Consider the following 12346-nt stretch of genomic DNA (forward strand, 5'->3'; position numbering starts at 1 on the left):
ACCCCAACAAAGCTGGAAAATAATAAATAGCACCCAAAAACTACTTTTTAATATTTCACAAAGCCTCTCAGAAATGGCAGGTTTATCCAGAATAAGGTTTCTAGCAGAAACGTCAAGCTTTTTGCTTTTTGATAGAATTACATCAACTCCACACACTGTTCAGAAGTACGTTGATGTCTTTGGTTAATTGTGGTGTAGTGGAAAGTGACGATGACCAGACTTTTCCTTGTGGCACTGCCTGTTATTGAAAGAGCGGACCTATGCCGGTCGACTCCATCTTGTTCTGTGTCCTCCACCTTGAGTGACTATGTCCCCAACATGGCCCCTTTCGGGAAAATCGCAGAAACCTCAGACCACACCTCCTCCCCTTGAGTAACCTACCGCTCACCCATTCAAACTTCCCAATCAAAACACGCCCGGCGACCTGCGTAACGGGACTCTGACCCTTCCCTAGCCAATCAGCCGAGGCCACAACCCTTCCCCAGCCAATCGGCTGAGGCCACAGCCATTAGCTCACCAACTGCCCGTAGACCCCAATAAAACCTTTGTGCTTTTGAAACTCGCGCTCTCTCTCCGGCATCTCACCACTGTGTCCGGTGCAGGTAGGGGATTGAGCTCGAGCTAGCTCGAATAAAGGCTCTTTGCTTTTGCATCGGACTCGGCTCCCTGGTGGTCTTTGGGGATCGCGAATTCTGGGCATAACGTTATTAGCTGCATAAATATGGGCAAATTATTTAAACCCTTGAGCCTCCATTTTTTCTGCTGTAAAATGGGAGATATATCTACTTTTCAGTGGTGTTGCAAGAATCAAATAAGGTAATATTTATAATTTTATAAATTATAATATTTTATAAACTCATAATATTAATACTTATAATTTTATGTTTTATAAAATTATAATTTATAATATACAAAGTATAATGTTATAAAATATTATAAAATTATAATATTATAATTTATAATATACAAAGTACTTTGAAGAGAACCTGGAACATCGGGGTGCTTAACAGATGGTGTGTCTACAAAAGCAGTAACTCATAATTTGGTTAATGGAATTTTTCAAAATACAGGATAGGGATGGAAACACAATCAAAGAAGTACTTTTTTGGCCCATGTTGGGAACTATTACCTTAGCAATGCCTTAGCCTATAAATGCGGCCTGTTTGCTGAAAGATTGCAATGCTATCTTCTTATCCTTTGCCTGGGGAGATGGTTTTGGCCAAACACCTTTGAATGCTTGGTAATTATTTGCTCTACCCATCAATAGCCCTGTGGCCAAGAGTTTTGAGAATGTTAATCAGTACATCAGCGACATTTCCTTACACCAAACTATTGTTTTGAATTCTCTTTTAAAGCTTGAGAAAGGGCTACACTGGTGCAAGCAAATGTTTTCAAAGCATCTGATGAGAACAGCGCGTGTAAAGGAGATAAAGCGAAGGGAAACATCCGAAACTGACAAATGTGGTTGGGCTCCTGGTTCTGAACTGATTGATTGATTTGTTAATTAATTTACAATGGCGCAACAGTAATTACAAGCTACTGTTTGTCAGCCAAATCACTGGTGATGAAGTCAAAGGTTCACATCTGTGTGCGTGTCCCAAGGATCAATGCATCAAATTAGCTCTGTTGGCTTTTTTCCCACTAAAAGCTAACATGTGTCATCAATATTCCAGCATTTGTGTGCGTAAACTAATTGATTGAACATTCGTGCTACATAAACATGCGGTTTGTATTATGTGGGGTACCATTTATAAACATCTTTGGGGCCAAAAATATGAATAGCCTCACATAAAATAATTAATATCTTATTGGAAAAATAAAGCGGCAGTTTAGTGTTATTCCTTCGATTTACGGCTAAAAAGGCATTGTCGTGTCTTCTGAAGTCTTGGGCATTATTATATTGCACAGTATCTCACAATTCTGCCTATAGCAAGTCTGAGGAAATTTACAGAAAAGGTGAAAGATTTTTGTGCGAGGTTGTTCAGGTCTATCAATAATAGCAAACTATCCGTGATTCGAGAACATCGCCATACCACTGTCCTCTGCCATGCCCGCTGTGACATGTATATTATTTGTAATCTCATATTTTCCCGCTAACCTCTGCCAAAATTCGACTTTGAGGAATGTAAATTTATCCCTGCACAGCCGCATAATTGGCTGTCAGCATCAGCATTAACCTTGAAACTCAGTAAGAACAGCTCAAGATGCCCGGAAGGTAAAGGGAAGACGGCTTATCTTGTGGCCACAGATCTTTCACTACCCTTCAACCAGAGGCCCTGCTCCTGAAGCAAGGTCAGTGATGGTGCTTGTAGCGGTGAATGGGGTTCAGGAGCAAAAGTAATGAATGGCCTACGATCAGTTTCTCCCCCCACATCTCTCTATCATCATTTCCCATCAAAATATCTGAAAAGAAGCATGGAAGGGCTGAAGCAGTCTAGGTAAAGCAAAGCATTAGTGTCCATCAGCTGTGGAAACATAGCTTATGTAGAAGGACAGCGTCTAGCTGAGAGGGCTCCAACATCCATCAAGGGCCTCAAGACTACTCCTCCAAATTCACTTTCATGACAACACCCCGGGAAAAGGGTCACGAGAGTCAGGGCGGGTGACCCTCCAGACTCGACCGATTGGGCTGTAGATCCCTCTGAGTGCTGGCATCTGGAAGCCCTATTCTCTGTTTTCATTCAGACACAGACTTACAGTGGTTGAAACGGGACCTGGTCCAAATAAATGATATTTTTCACTTGCTCTCTCTCTCCCTCTCTCTCTCTCTCTCTCTCTCTCAAAGGAGATAATTTGGAAGCGGTTGCTTCTTAACATGGCTGGGCACCTTCTTGCTCACTTTCCCAAAGACCTGTGTCTCTGAATATTGTACCCCATCCATTTTAGGTTTCTGTTATTCTTGGCATGTTCCTCAGCCCTCACCCAAACACTGTATGTTCAGATGTCAGTACACAACTAAGGTCTTCCCCAACATTGCAATCTAGGTAACACGCATGGAAAAATAATTGAAATCTTGGAGTGGAAAAATAATCAATCCTCTGAGATGAAACTTATTTCCTCAAAAATAAGAAAAGAGACAAAAAGTTTTATTCCCTAAATACATTAGCCTTTTCCAAATTCTCTAACTCATCGGATGCCCAAAAGGTCTTAGTCACTGTAATAAAGGTAGAGTTGAGAAAGCAGGATGATCCTTGCTGACGAGATGGTTTATTCGTCTGATGCTTAGCACTTGGTAATGACCATGAGCCTGTCTGCTTAAAGGGAAATACGAATTTGCTGCTTTTGCTTTGGGCCGTCCTCCCTCTCTAACCCTCAGCTTGAAAACTTTGCTGCTAATTTCATCATAATTCCTACACGCTTCCAGCACATTGAAGTTTTATCTTGGAAAGGGCAGGTGGTGATTCATAACGTGGGCCGCAGTCTGGGAGCCCATCACCAGTGACCAATGCGCAGCCTGGGGACCCACTGAGATAACTGTCTCCATTAATAAAATGGGAGACCCATAGCCTTGATGCAATCTGAAAATTATTTATTAAGGGGCCTTTTATGTGCAAAATACTGTCAAGAGCTGGTAAATAAGACCTGGTCCCCAGTCCTTGGGGGGCTTATAATTTTGGTTGAGCAACTAAATAACATAAGACAAACCTTATATTCATAATCACAAATGTCATCTAGTAAAGTAGGGTCATTTGTATCAGAACATTCATACAACCTACATACCGCATAAAAACTGTATCAAATACGCTAGAGTGTTCGCTATTGTTACCTCTTACAATCCTGAAACTAAGAGAACAAATAATCCATCCCATTTATAGCATACTATGCTGCCCATTATATTATGTGATAAACTAAATCTTTCCTATTATAACACATACTGATGTGACTTAAAATAACCTCACTAAAGAATTGCTACAACATTAGTCTTTTGTGGTTGTGTGAAATAAAAAAGCTACGGGTTGAACTGCAAAATGGTACAGATGGCATTTTGGAAATGTTGTTTATTTCATGCTTTCCCATTAAATGTACAAAACGTGGTCACTGCTCTCACTGCTACTGCCTGGGATGTTCGTGAACTAGTCGTGCATTATCATGTGAGGGATTAATCCTTCCGAGTTTAGCAGTAGAATTTGCAAAGAGCATCCTGTAATGTGTCAGACAGCCAGCATTTTCTGTACCGCCTGGTGGCAATTCACCATTATCTCATGCTCCAGAACACTGGCAAAATTCTGGAAAGCTTGTCTTCGCCTTCCCATGTTTAACACCACCAGATAATAATATGTGTACCTGCGATTGGTTTTGCATCTTACAGTTTTCAAGTCGTTTATTATGCTTTATCTCATTGGAGCCTCACAACAGCCCCATGAGGTAAATAGATAATATCAAAACCTGAAAATGGAAATGCTTTGCTTGCCAATTTCTTTCCAAAAAATTTCCCCCAGATGGCTTATGCCTATAGCGAATCTAATTGTCTCGAGGAAAGATGAATGGAATCACATTTCCAAAGAATTCAGCCACCTCCAATCCTAGAGCTGTACAATCCGCAGACGCAGCTTGGGAGGGAGTGAACCAGCTCGGTGAACACACAGAGAGAGCTGAGCCTCAGCAAGAGGTCAGGCTTGAAGCTGGAGGGGCAGGCAGGTGCACAGCAGACAGTGGCAAGGCACTTGACCGTGGCCACAAATAATGAGTCCTAGCCCAGGTCTTTGGATGAAACAGCTGATGGTTGGGTTCTGGGGGAGAAGCAGGCACAACTCCGACTTGGTGGGTTTTAGTGTCCCTTCCCGCCTGTTAATGGAGAGCAATTCAGCACACTGCTTAGCCTCAGAGACCAGTGGCCTCCTGTGCGTAGTGAGGCGGGTCATGTCTATTGCATCATACTGTGCTGAACGCTGATTGATAGAAGTTGTCTCCCAAAGAACCTGGCAAACACTTGTTAAATAGGAGGCCCTCAATCATCATTGACTTTTTTTAGCCTTAAGATCATAGTATACAATGTTTACAATTAAGCTAACAAGGGGCGCCTGGGTGGCTCGGTCAGTTAAGTGTCCGACTTCAGCTCAGGTCATGATCTTTCGGTTCTTGAATTCGAGCCCCGCGTCGGGCTCTGTGCTGACAGCTCAGAGCCTGGAGCCTGCTTCGGGTTCTGTGTCTCCCTCTCTCTCTGCCCCTTCCCCGCTCACACTCTGTCTCTCTGTCTCTCTCTCTCTCGCAGAAATAAATAAGCATAGGGGCGCCTGGGTGGCACAGTCGGTTAAGCGTCCGACTTCAGCCAGGTCACGATCTCGCGGTCCATGAGTTCGAGCCCCGCGTCAGGCTCTGGGCTGATGGCTGGGAGCCTGGAGCCTGTTTCCGATTCTGTGTCTCCCTCTCTCTCTGCCCCTCCCCCGTTCATGCTCTGTCTCTCTCTGTCCCAAAAATAAATAAACGTTGGAAAAAAAATTAAAAAAAAAAAGAAATAAATAAGCATAAAAAAATCATAAAATAAAATTAAGCTAACGTATAAATTAGCTGTGGAATCTCACTAAGTGTAAGGAGGCTCTGCTTTTAAGAAATCTGCTACAATTTGATACAGAAAATGCTGAATTTTTAGGATTCCTTTAATGTATGCAGGTCCCACTGAACAGGGGTGTATAAACTCAAAAAGTCAACATAATTATGAAAGCCCCATAGAAAATGCTACAATTATGTTTCCTTTCTCCACCCTGTGTGTTTTTTTGAGCACCTACTAAGTGCTCACACCCGAGACTGTGTAAATAGTCCCCGCTTGCACTGGCCCCCTTGGGTATGTATCATGAACTTGGTATTTATACCACATTCACCAGGTGCCTCACTGACTATCTCATTCATCCTCACGGCAGGTTGGAATGACAAGTAATGAGTATGATTATCTGCACTTTACAGCTGGCTCTACCAGCCGTGAGAGGAGCAAATTCATTTGCCAGAGGTCACCAAATCTACATTTCCCAGGATTCAGCCCCGTGCTCATAAACATATCCATTATGCTATAGCCTTGGAAGATGAACGTAACCGTGGGAAGTTACAAAATGATTGCTTTCTGAATAAAGTCATTTCGCAGAGAAGTACTAGAACAGTGAGAAATGAAAATTGTCCTTAAAGCTGTCCATTATGTGACATGTTAAATCCGCCCCACTACAAAGCGCGTGAAGTGTAAGTTGAAATGATTTATTGATAACTTTCTATTCTCCTGGCTCTTTGTTTAAGCACTTAAAATGTAGTAAGATTTAAGATGCTTAAAGTTAGTGAAATACATAGTATCGGTACCTATATCCCTTAACAGACCTGCTCGTAAAAACAACTTCTCCACTGAAGGGGCATTACCCTGACTATTCTGCACATCCCGATGCAACAGAGCAATGTGACCCTTTGTCACCGGCCTGGTATATTTTCACTAGTATACTTTCCTATATCCAAGTTCACTTTCCCAGCCCCTCAGAATATATATTACAAATCGTAAGTATGGAAAATGTCACAAAATAACAATCTCAGGGAATTTAAAAATGCCCAAAGGTAGTGATTGACATCATTCAGCTATGTTCCAGAAATATGCTGTAGTTTCAATGACACTGTGAGCATCAGATATCTCTCTTTGTTGACTAGTCTCTACACTGGAAAATCAACACCAGCTTTCCCATAGATAGAAGAGATAACACTCCTTGAGAACATGACCCTTTGCTTCCAAAAAAGAACTGGAAAAGCGGATGGACAGGCACTTGTGTTTCCTTACTCTCTGATTAAATTAATAACCATTTAATCACTATTTATTAGGATGGGATCCAAAGGATATTTTTCTTCTCCAAAGTTGATACGTTGCATTTGTTATGCAAGCACATAAGTGAAAATAAATCATGGAAAGGAACATAAAAATCAAGCCCAGATAAGAAAGCATCTTGGAAGGACATTAATATATTTAACCACATCTGCCACACAGTTCATTTTTATTTAAATATGCCAGAATGGTATTACAAGTGAAAAAGCATCACTAAAGAATATAGATATGGAAGATGCATAATGAAAAAAGCACAGCCTATGACAAAATGTGAAATATGCAAAAAGTGGTAACATTATTTACAGATGTTGAAATCATTTTTTTTCTTCACTCAGACATCATCATCATCATCATCATCATTTTTTTTTATTAGAGAACTGGTATATAATAAATTGTTAGTTTTCGCCCATGTCATTAATTCCACAGGAAATGGCTTAGGTAATGGCAATGTTAACGTTCACCTACAAGACCCAGAAAGAGTGCTAACTACCTTTGACAATGAGCAACGAATGAAAAGATGTATTAACTACATTTGACAATGAGTGCCAAATCGGCAAATGTAACAGCTACATATTTACCAACATTATAGAGAAAGCAGAAATCATTCCGAAGGCCTCATTAATATGATGAGGATTCCATGCCTATAACACTGGGACATGGGTTTGGTTCCAGAACAGAGAAAGAACACTGGTCGTACCTGCACCAAGAACACTGCCTGGCTGTGGTAAGTTCTTAACAAATATTTATCGAGTGAAACATAAATGTTATAGCTTCTAATTCTGGAAATATATCTAATGGATAGGTATAATATCTTCCGGCAACTAGTTGATGCCGTTATTATCTATATGGTGTCTCTCAGTTTTGATTACATTTCTACATTCAGTTATGCTTCTAAAGGAAAGAAAACACAATTTGAAATTAAATAAGTATTGAATTTTGATTTTCAGATGTATCTTTGCATGGCTAGTAGATTACCACACGAGTATAAACGTGGTCATGAGGGTAAACAGTAGTTTTCTCAAATGTATTTTTAGTGTACTAATTAGGCTGTTTAGGGACTCTTTTTTTTTTTTTTCGTTACAAAGTAAAATAAAATTCAGACCATAGGATATACTAGCCCCAGCATTTGTAAGAAGATAGATTAATTTTAGAATTTTCAGTTAAAAATAGTTCGTTGTGAACCTAAGTTCACCTCAACTTCTCAAGGACTTTTAGAGAAACATTTGCCGTGAAAACAATCTCTTCAATGTTGTTGTACCTGTATTGTCATGTGTTGTCAAATTATTTAAGTCAACTTTCTATTGAGGACAGAATTTTATTTTTAAAACAAACAAGTGATGCATCTATGACCTTATTAATGTTGTCTGAAAACAAATGATAACATTATGTAAACGTCGTATTTTAACACACCAACTTCTCAAAAAATAAATTTCCTTTCGAGAAAACTAAAAAGTACATTACAATTGAGTAGATTAATCAGTGTTCAGCCAAGAGTCATCTTTGTGCCTTTGACAATAGGAGTTCTAGTTTCCTTTTTATGTTTACCTGCCTGTTTATTTTGATTAATATTTATAAGACCGAGGATTTCAAGTCTCATAGACCAGCAATTAGTTTTTCAAACAAATTTTGTGGATTAATATTTAAATAACGGCCCTTCATTTACAAATGTTCATTTACAGTTCTGATGGGATCAAAGGATTAGTCTTATGAAATTTAGGGAAAAAATAATGTCTGGTGGATACCCGTTACTCTGAAGTTCCAAACAGCTAACAAAGAAGTTCTAATAAGTCTTACTGAGAGCCTTAAATAAGCAGTGCAAAATAGAATGGAAAGTCCAAAAATTGTTTTTGTTGGTTTTTATTTTTCAGTGGTGCAAAAGGAAACATATAGCCTCATCAATAACCATTAACAAAATAGTGCTATTTACAAGATGCAGCTTTAATACATCCCAAGTGGTATTTTTAAATATTGTGAAAGGTCATCAACAGAACTCTAAATATAGCCAACCAACTGTGACTTATACTGCTCGCATGATTTTTCTCCTTCAAAGAGTTACATGCAAAATAATCTACAGAAGTAAAACATCTAAGATGCACCACTTAAAAAAAACTGCACGTACGTAGATGATATTTAACATATACACACATACACACAATGAGTTTACTCTTTTTGTACTTGTTTATTTTTAGCTGTCTCAATAAAATGTTTTTCCTCCCTGTGTTTTACTAAAACATGCCTATCTAGGAAGGAAAACAGATGTAGAATTGGACAACTACGTCTTGTTTGGGTTTTTTCCCTGTCAGGAAGAATTTATGATCATTGTCACACAATAAGAGAATCTAAGTGAAACAGACAATAAGTCAGGAAGCAATTGCTGGGAGACACTGCGGCTTTGGCATTCAGGATTTGGTTACTAAAACTTCATTTCATTAAGCCAAATAAGGATACAATATCCTTTCTTACACAAAAGTCCCCAGAATAATTGCAAAAATAAAAGGAGCAGTGTCATAGTGCGAGCAGAACCACAACAAACTAGTTTGTAAGAACCTTAAAACACCTTTCAAAAATATTCCTTAAATCCCAAACAGGGGAATCATGGTAAAGTCACCACAACACATTTCCTTTTTCTTCCAATATTTTACCGATATGCAATAGTTACTCTGATTAAACTTTCCACAGCGCATCTATCATTCCAAGAAGTCAGTGTTACACTAAATATTAATCTCAGACATTCTCCCTAAATTAACGACGTTTATTGAAATTGAATTTTCCTTAATAAGAGACATACATGTTATTCATGTAACCTAACGAAGATTAAATAGGAAAATAATTCATGCAGAGTTTCTTTTTTCACTTCATATTTTGCCTCTGAATCTATCCTTACGTATATTCTTGCATCTTCTCGGGCAATAAAAGAAGATACTTTGAAAAAATGAATACTCAGCCTACACAAACCTTTACAACGTTGCTTCTCTTGGGAAGCTGTGGTCTTTCTGTGCAGAACCAGATTGACAAAATTTAGTGGTGAAATAGTTCCAGGGATTACCTCCTTATACCCACATTAATCCCAATTTTTACGTAAAAAGATTTAGGGCCCAATGTTTTACTTTTTCACAACAGAAAAATGTTTCATTTTAAGTACCGACTTTAAAACTCACTTCTGGGAACATCGTAAAATGATAGTTAGGGGTCATAGTAGCTACTAAAACACCACTTCCAAGTCTTGGTACAGTCACATCAAGCAAAATTTTTCATATAAACAGTCTGCAGTCTCTTTCCCCAAGTATGTGCCAGGATTTTAAGAGTTCACCGCACCCAGGTACCCGCCCGGTGCTAAAGTCTAGTAAGAGATGCAACCATAAACAAAAACCTGCCACTGTGCAGCTTATATCACTTATAAAACGTATTCCAATTGGAAGAAAGTGGCCCAGACACAGACAGAAAGGCAGGGGGATGGAGTTCCTGGAGGAACTGGCCTTTCTTTTTGAAACAGAGCACTCAAGACAGCAACAAGTAGCCGCGGCAGTAAAGTTTTCCCGCGGGCTCTCACGCCTCACGTTAATGAGAACGCGCACAAGAACTGCAGGCTACAGTCTCTGCACGTTGTGTGCTCAGGAAGAGCCTAGAAGCAACAGCATAACTTGTACCTTTCAGGAAGTTCACGCATTAATAAGAAACTCTCCTGGCCAGCGGCGCCAGAAGCCAGGACTAATGGGAAGGCTCTCCCTTCTCTCTGGGCACTGGGGACGGGCTGACCACCAGGGCTGGCCATACCCCTCCTCTCCTAGAATAAAGTGCCCATTGTCTCACACTGTACTAATTGTGAGAAAACAGCCCCTGTAGTAAGCATAATAATTACCAAAGCGAGCCAGCAAAAGCAGTCAAGACTTAAATGAAAGGGGCAGAAGAAAGGAAGGAACAGAAGAGAAAAGAAAAGAAGAGAAAAGAAAAGGAAGGAAGAAAAATAAATAAATGTTCCGACGAATTAGCGCAAGGATGAATTTAATATTCATACTGGAATGCTCGCCTGCGGAAGGTTTGCCCATTCATGTCACGACTATTGCATACAAGAGACCATTGTCCGCACAACAGAAATCAGTAGATTGAAAATTTTCACATAGCACTTTTTTGATGTGAAAGGTTCTCTTTCCCAAAACTCTGGCCCCTAATCCCAGCATTCTGATCAAAGAAAGTTCCGACTTCTCTCCTCTCAACATTATTTTAAAAGTTGAATCACAGAACTCCTCAAGGTCCTGAATTTATATGCCTTTTTATTCCTCTTCCCCAAATTTGCAGCTGGACAAATATGGGGATAAAAAAAAAAAAAACCCACAACCCAGCAACAACAAACCCACACACATTTGCCAGAGCAAAGAAAAATAATGAACTGAATATGCATATCCTCATTAACTAAATTTAATTACGCTGAGTGGCATAGTAATCAGTGGCTGCTCCAGTTACAGTATTCATTGAAAGGGAGGTGGATTCCAAATTAAGGCGAAGCGTGGGGGACAGTCGCATACTGATGAGGGAGCTGCACACAACATGATACAATACACTATCTAAATCACTATTCAGAGAAGCCGAAGAAAGAAGTACATTACTCTGTTTTAAGACCAATGCAAGAACAATTAGCCAAGAAGGCTCCAGTCCCCCACTGACTCTGCCCCACCTCCATACATTTCGCACCAGCCAGCCTGGGGCCCGACCATACCATCCACATTTTTCTTTTTCTTTTTCTTGTTTTTAAAAGTGAACAAAAACTCACACTGCCTTAAAAAAAAAAAAAAAAAAGAAAGAAAAAAAAGGGCCTATGTCCCTGGCCACAATAGCAGGGAAATCCTATCCAGCCCACTGGCGTGCGAAGGCACCCCAGGCTCCCACAACTTGAGCTTGAACTTTCCGCAGGCAGCGAACTTTATAACACGTGTGCGTGGAACAATAAAGGAGGAGCTCAAAAGAAAGGAGGGGGGAGGCTTAGGGGGTGGGAGGAAAAAAAAATGTTAACACGCCAAACTTACCATCCACCAGGTCCTGGCTGACATGTCATAACATAGCTGCCATTTTATGGAGCTGTCCGATGTTTTCCCAGCCATTATGCTGTTAGCAATCTTCATCAGATGCAGCTCAATGGAAGATAAGACACCTAATCAAGGAAACGTCGGCGGTGGCTTTCTGGACTACATGTAGGCCAATCCTTATCACACTGCATCATGGGAAAACCTTCTTTATTAGCAGGAGGAACTGGAACCTCACAGATAGAAAGACAAGGATCAGTTCTTTTGCTTTTTTTTTTTTTTTTTTTTTTTTTTTGGTCTAAAGGGATTGGTGAAAGTAGCTAGCGTTCTTTGTGTATCATGTGTACAAGAGTTAAGTATCTTGCAAGTGGGCGGCTAACTGCCTTGCTGGGCTATGCGGACTAAAGTTTATTTGCATTCTTCTCTGTTGTATATTGTTTGACATGGTCCATGGTCCTTGCGGAGCAGATGAAGGGAGGGGAGAGGGGTGGGAGGGAGTGAGGAAAGAGGGAGCCGTAATTGCTCAGAATTAATATCTGCC

General features: G+C 40.1%; 1 protein-coding gene across 8 annotated transcripts in view; it reads right to left on the reverse strand.

The window, feature by feature from the left end:
* Positions 1-11972, reverse strand: part of NFIB (nuclear factor I B) — a 456253-nt gene extending 444281 nt beyond the window's left edge. For 2 of the 8 annotated variants that reach the window (XM_019815969.2, XR_006588626.1), the window contains exon 1: positions 11809-11961. In XM_019815969.2, coding sequence (XP_019671528.1) covers positions 11809-11904 — 96 coding nt within the window. In that variant the 5' untranslated portion in view covers positions 11905-11961. Of the gene's footprint in view, positions 1-11808 lie in introns of all 8 variants that reach the window. The other 6 variants (XM_019815963.3, XM_019815964.3, XM_019815966.3 and 3 more) reach the window with 6 other exon arrangements.
* Between the last annotated feature and the right edge of the window lie 374 nt (positions 11973-12346).

Source organism: Felis catus, chromosome D4, assembly GCF_018350175.1.
Source record: "Felis catus isolate Fca126 chromosome D4, F.catus_Fca126_mat1.0, whole genome shotgun sequence".
Lineage (NCBI taxonomy): Eukaryota > Metazoa > Chordata > Mammalia > Carnivora > Felidae > Felis > Felis catus.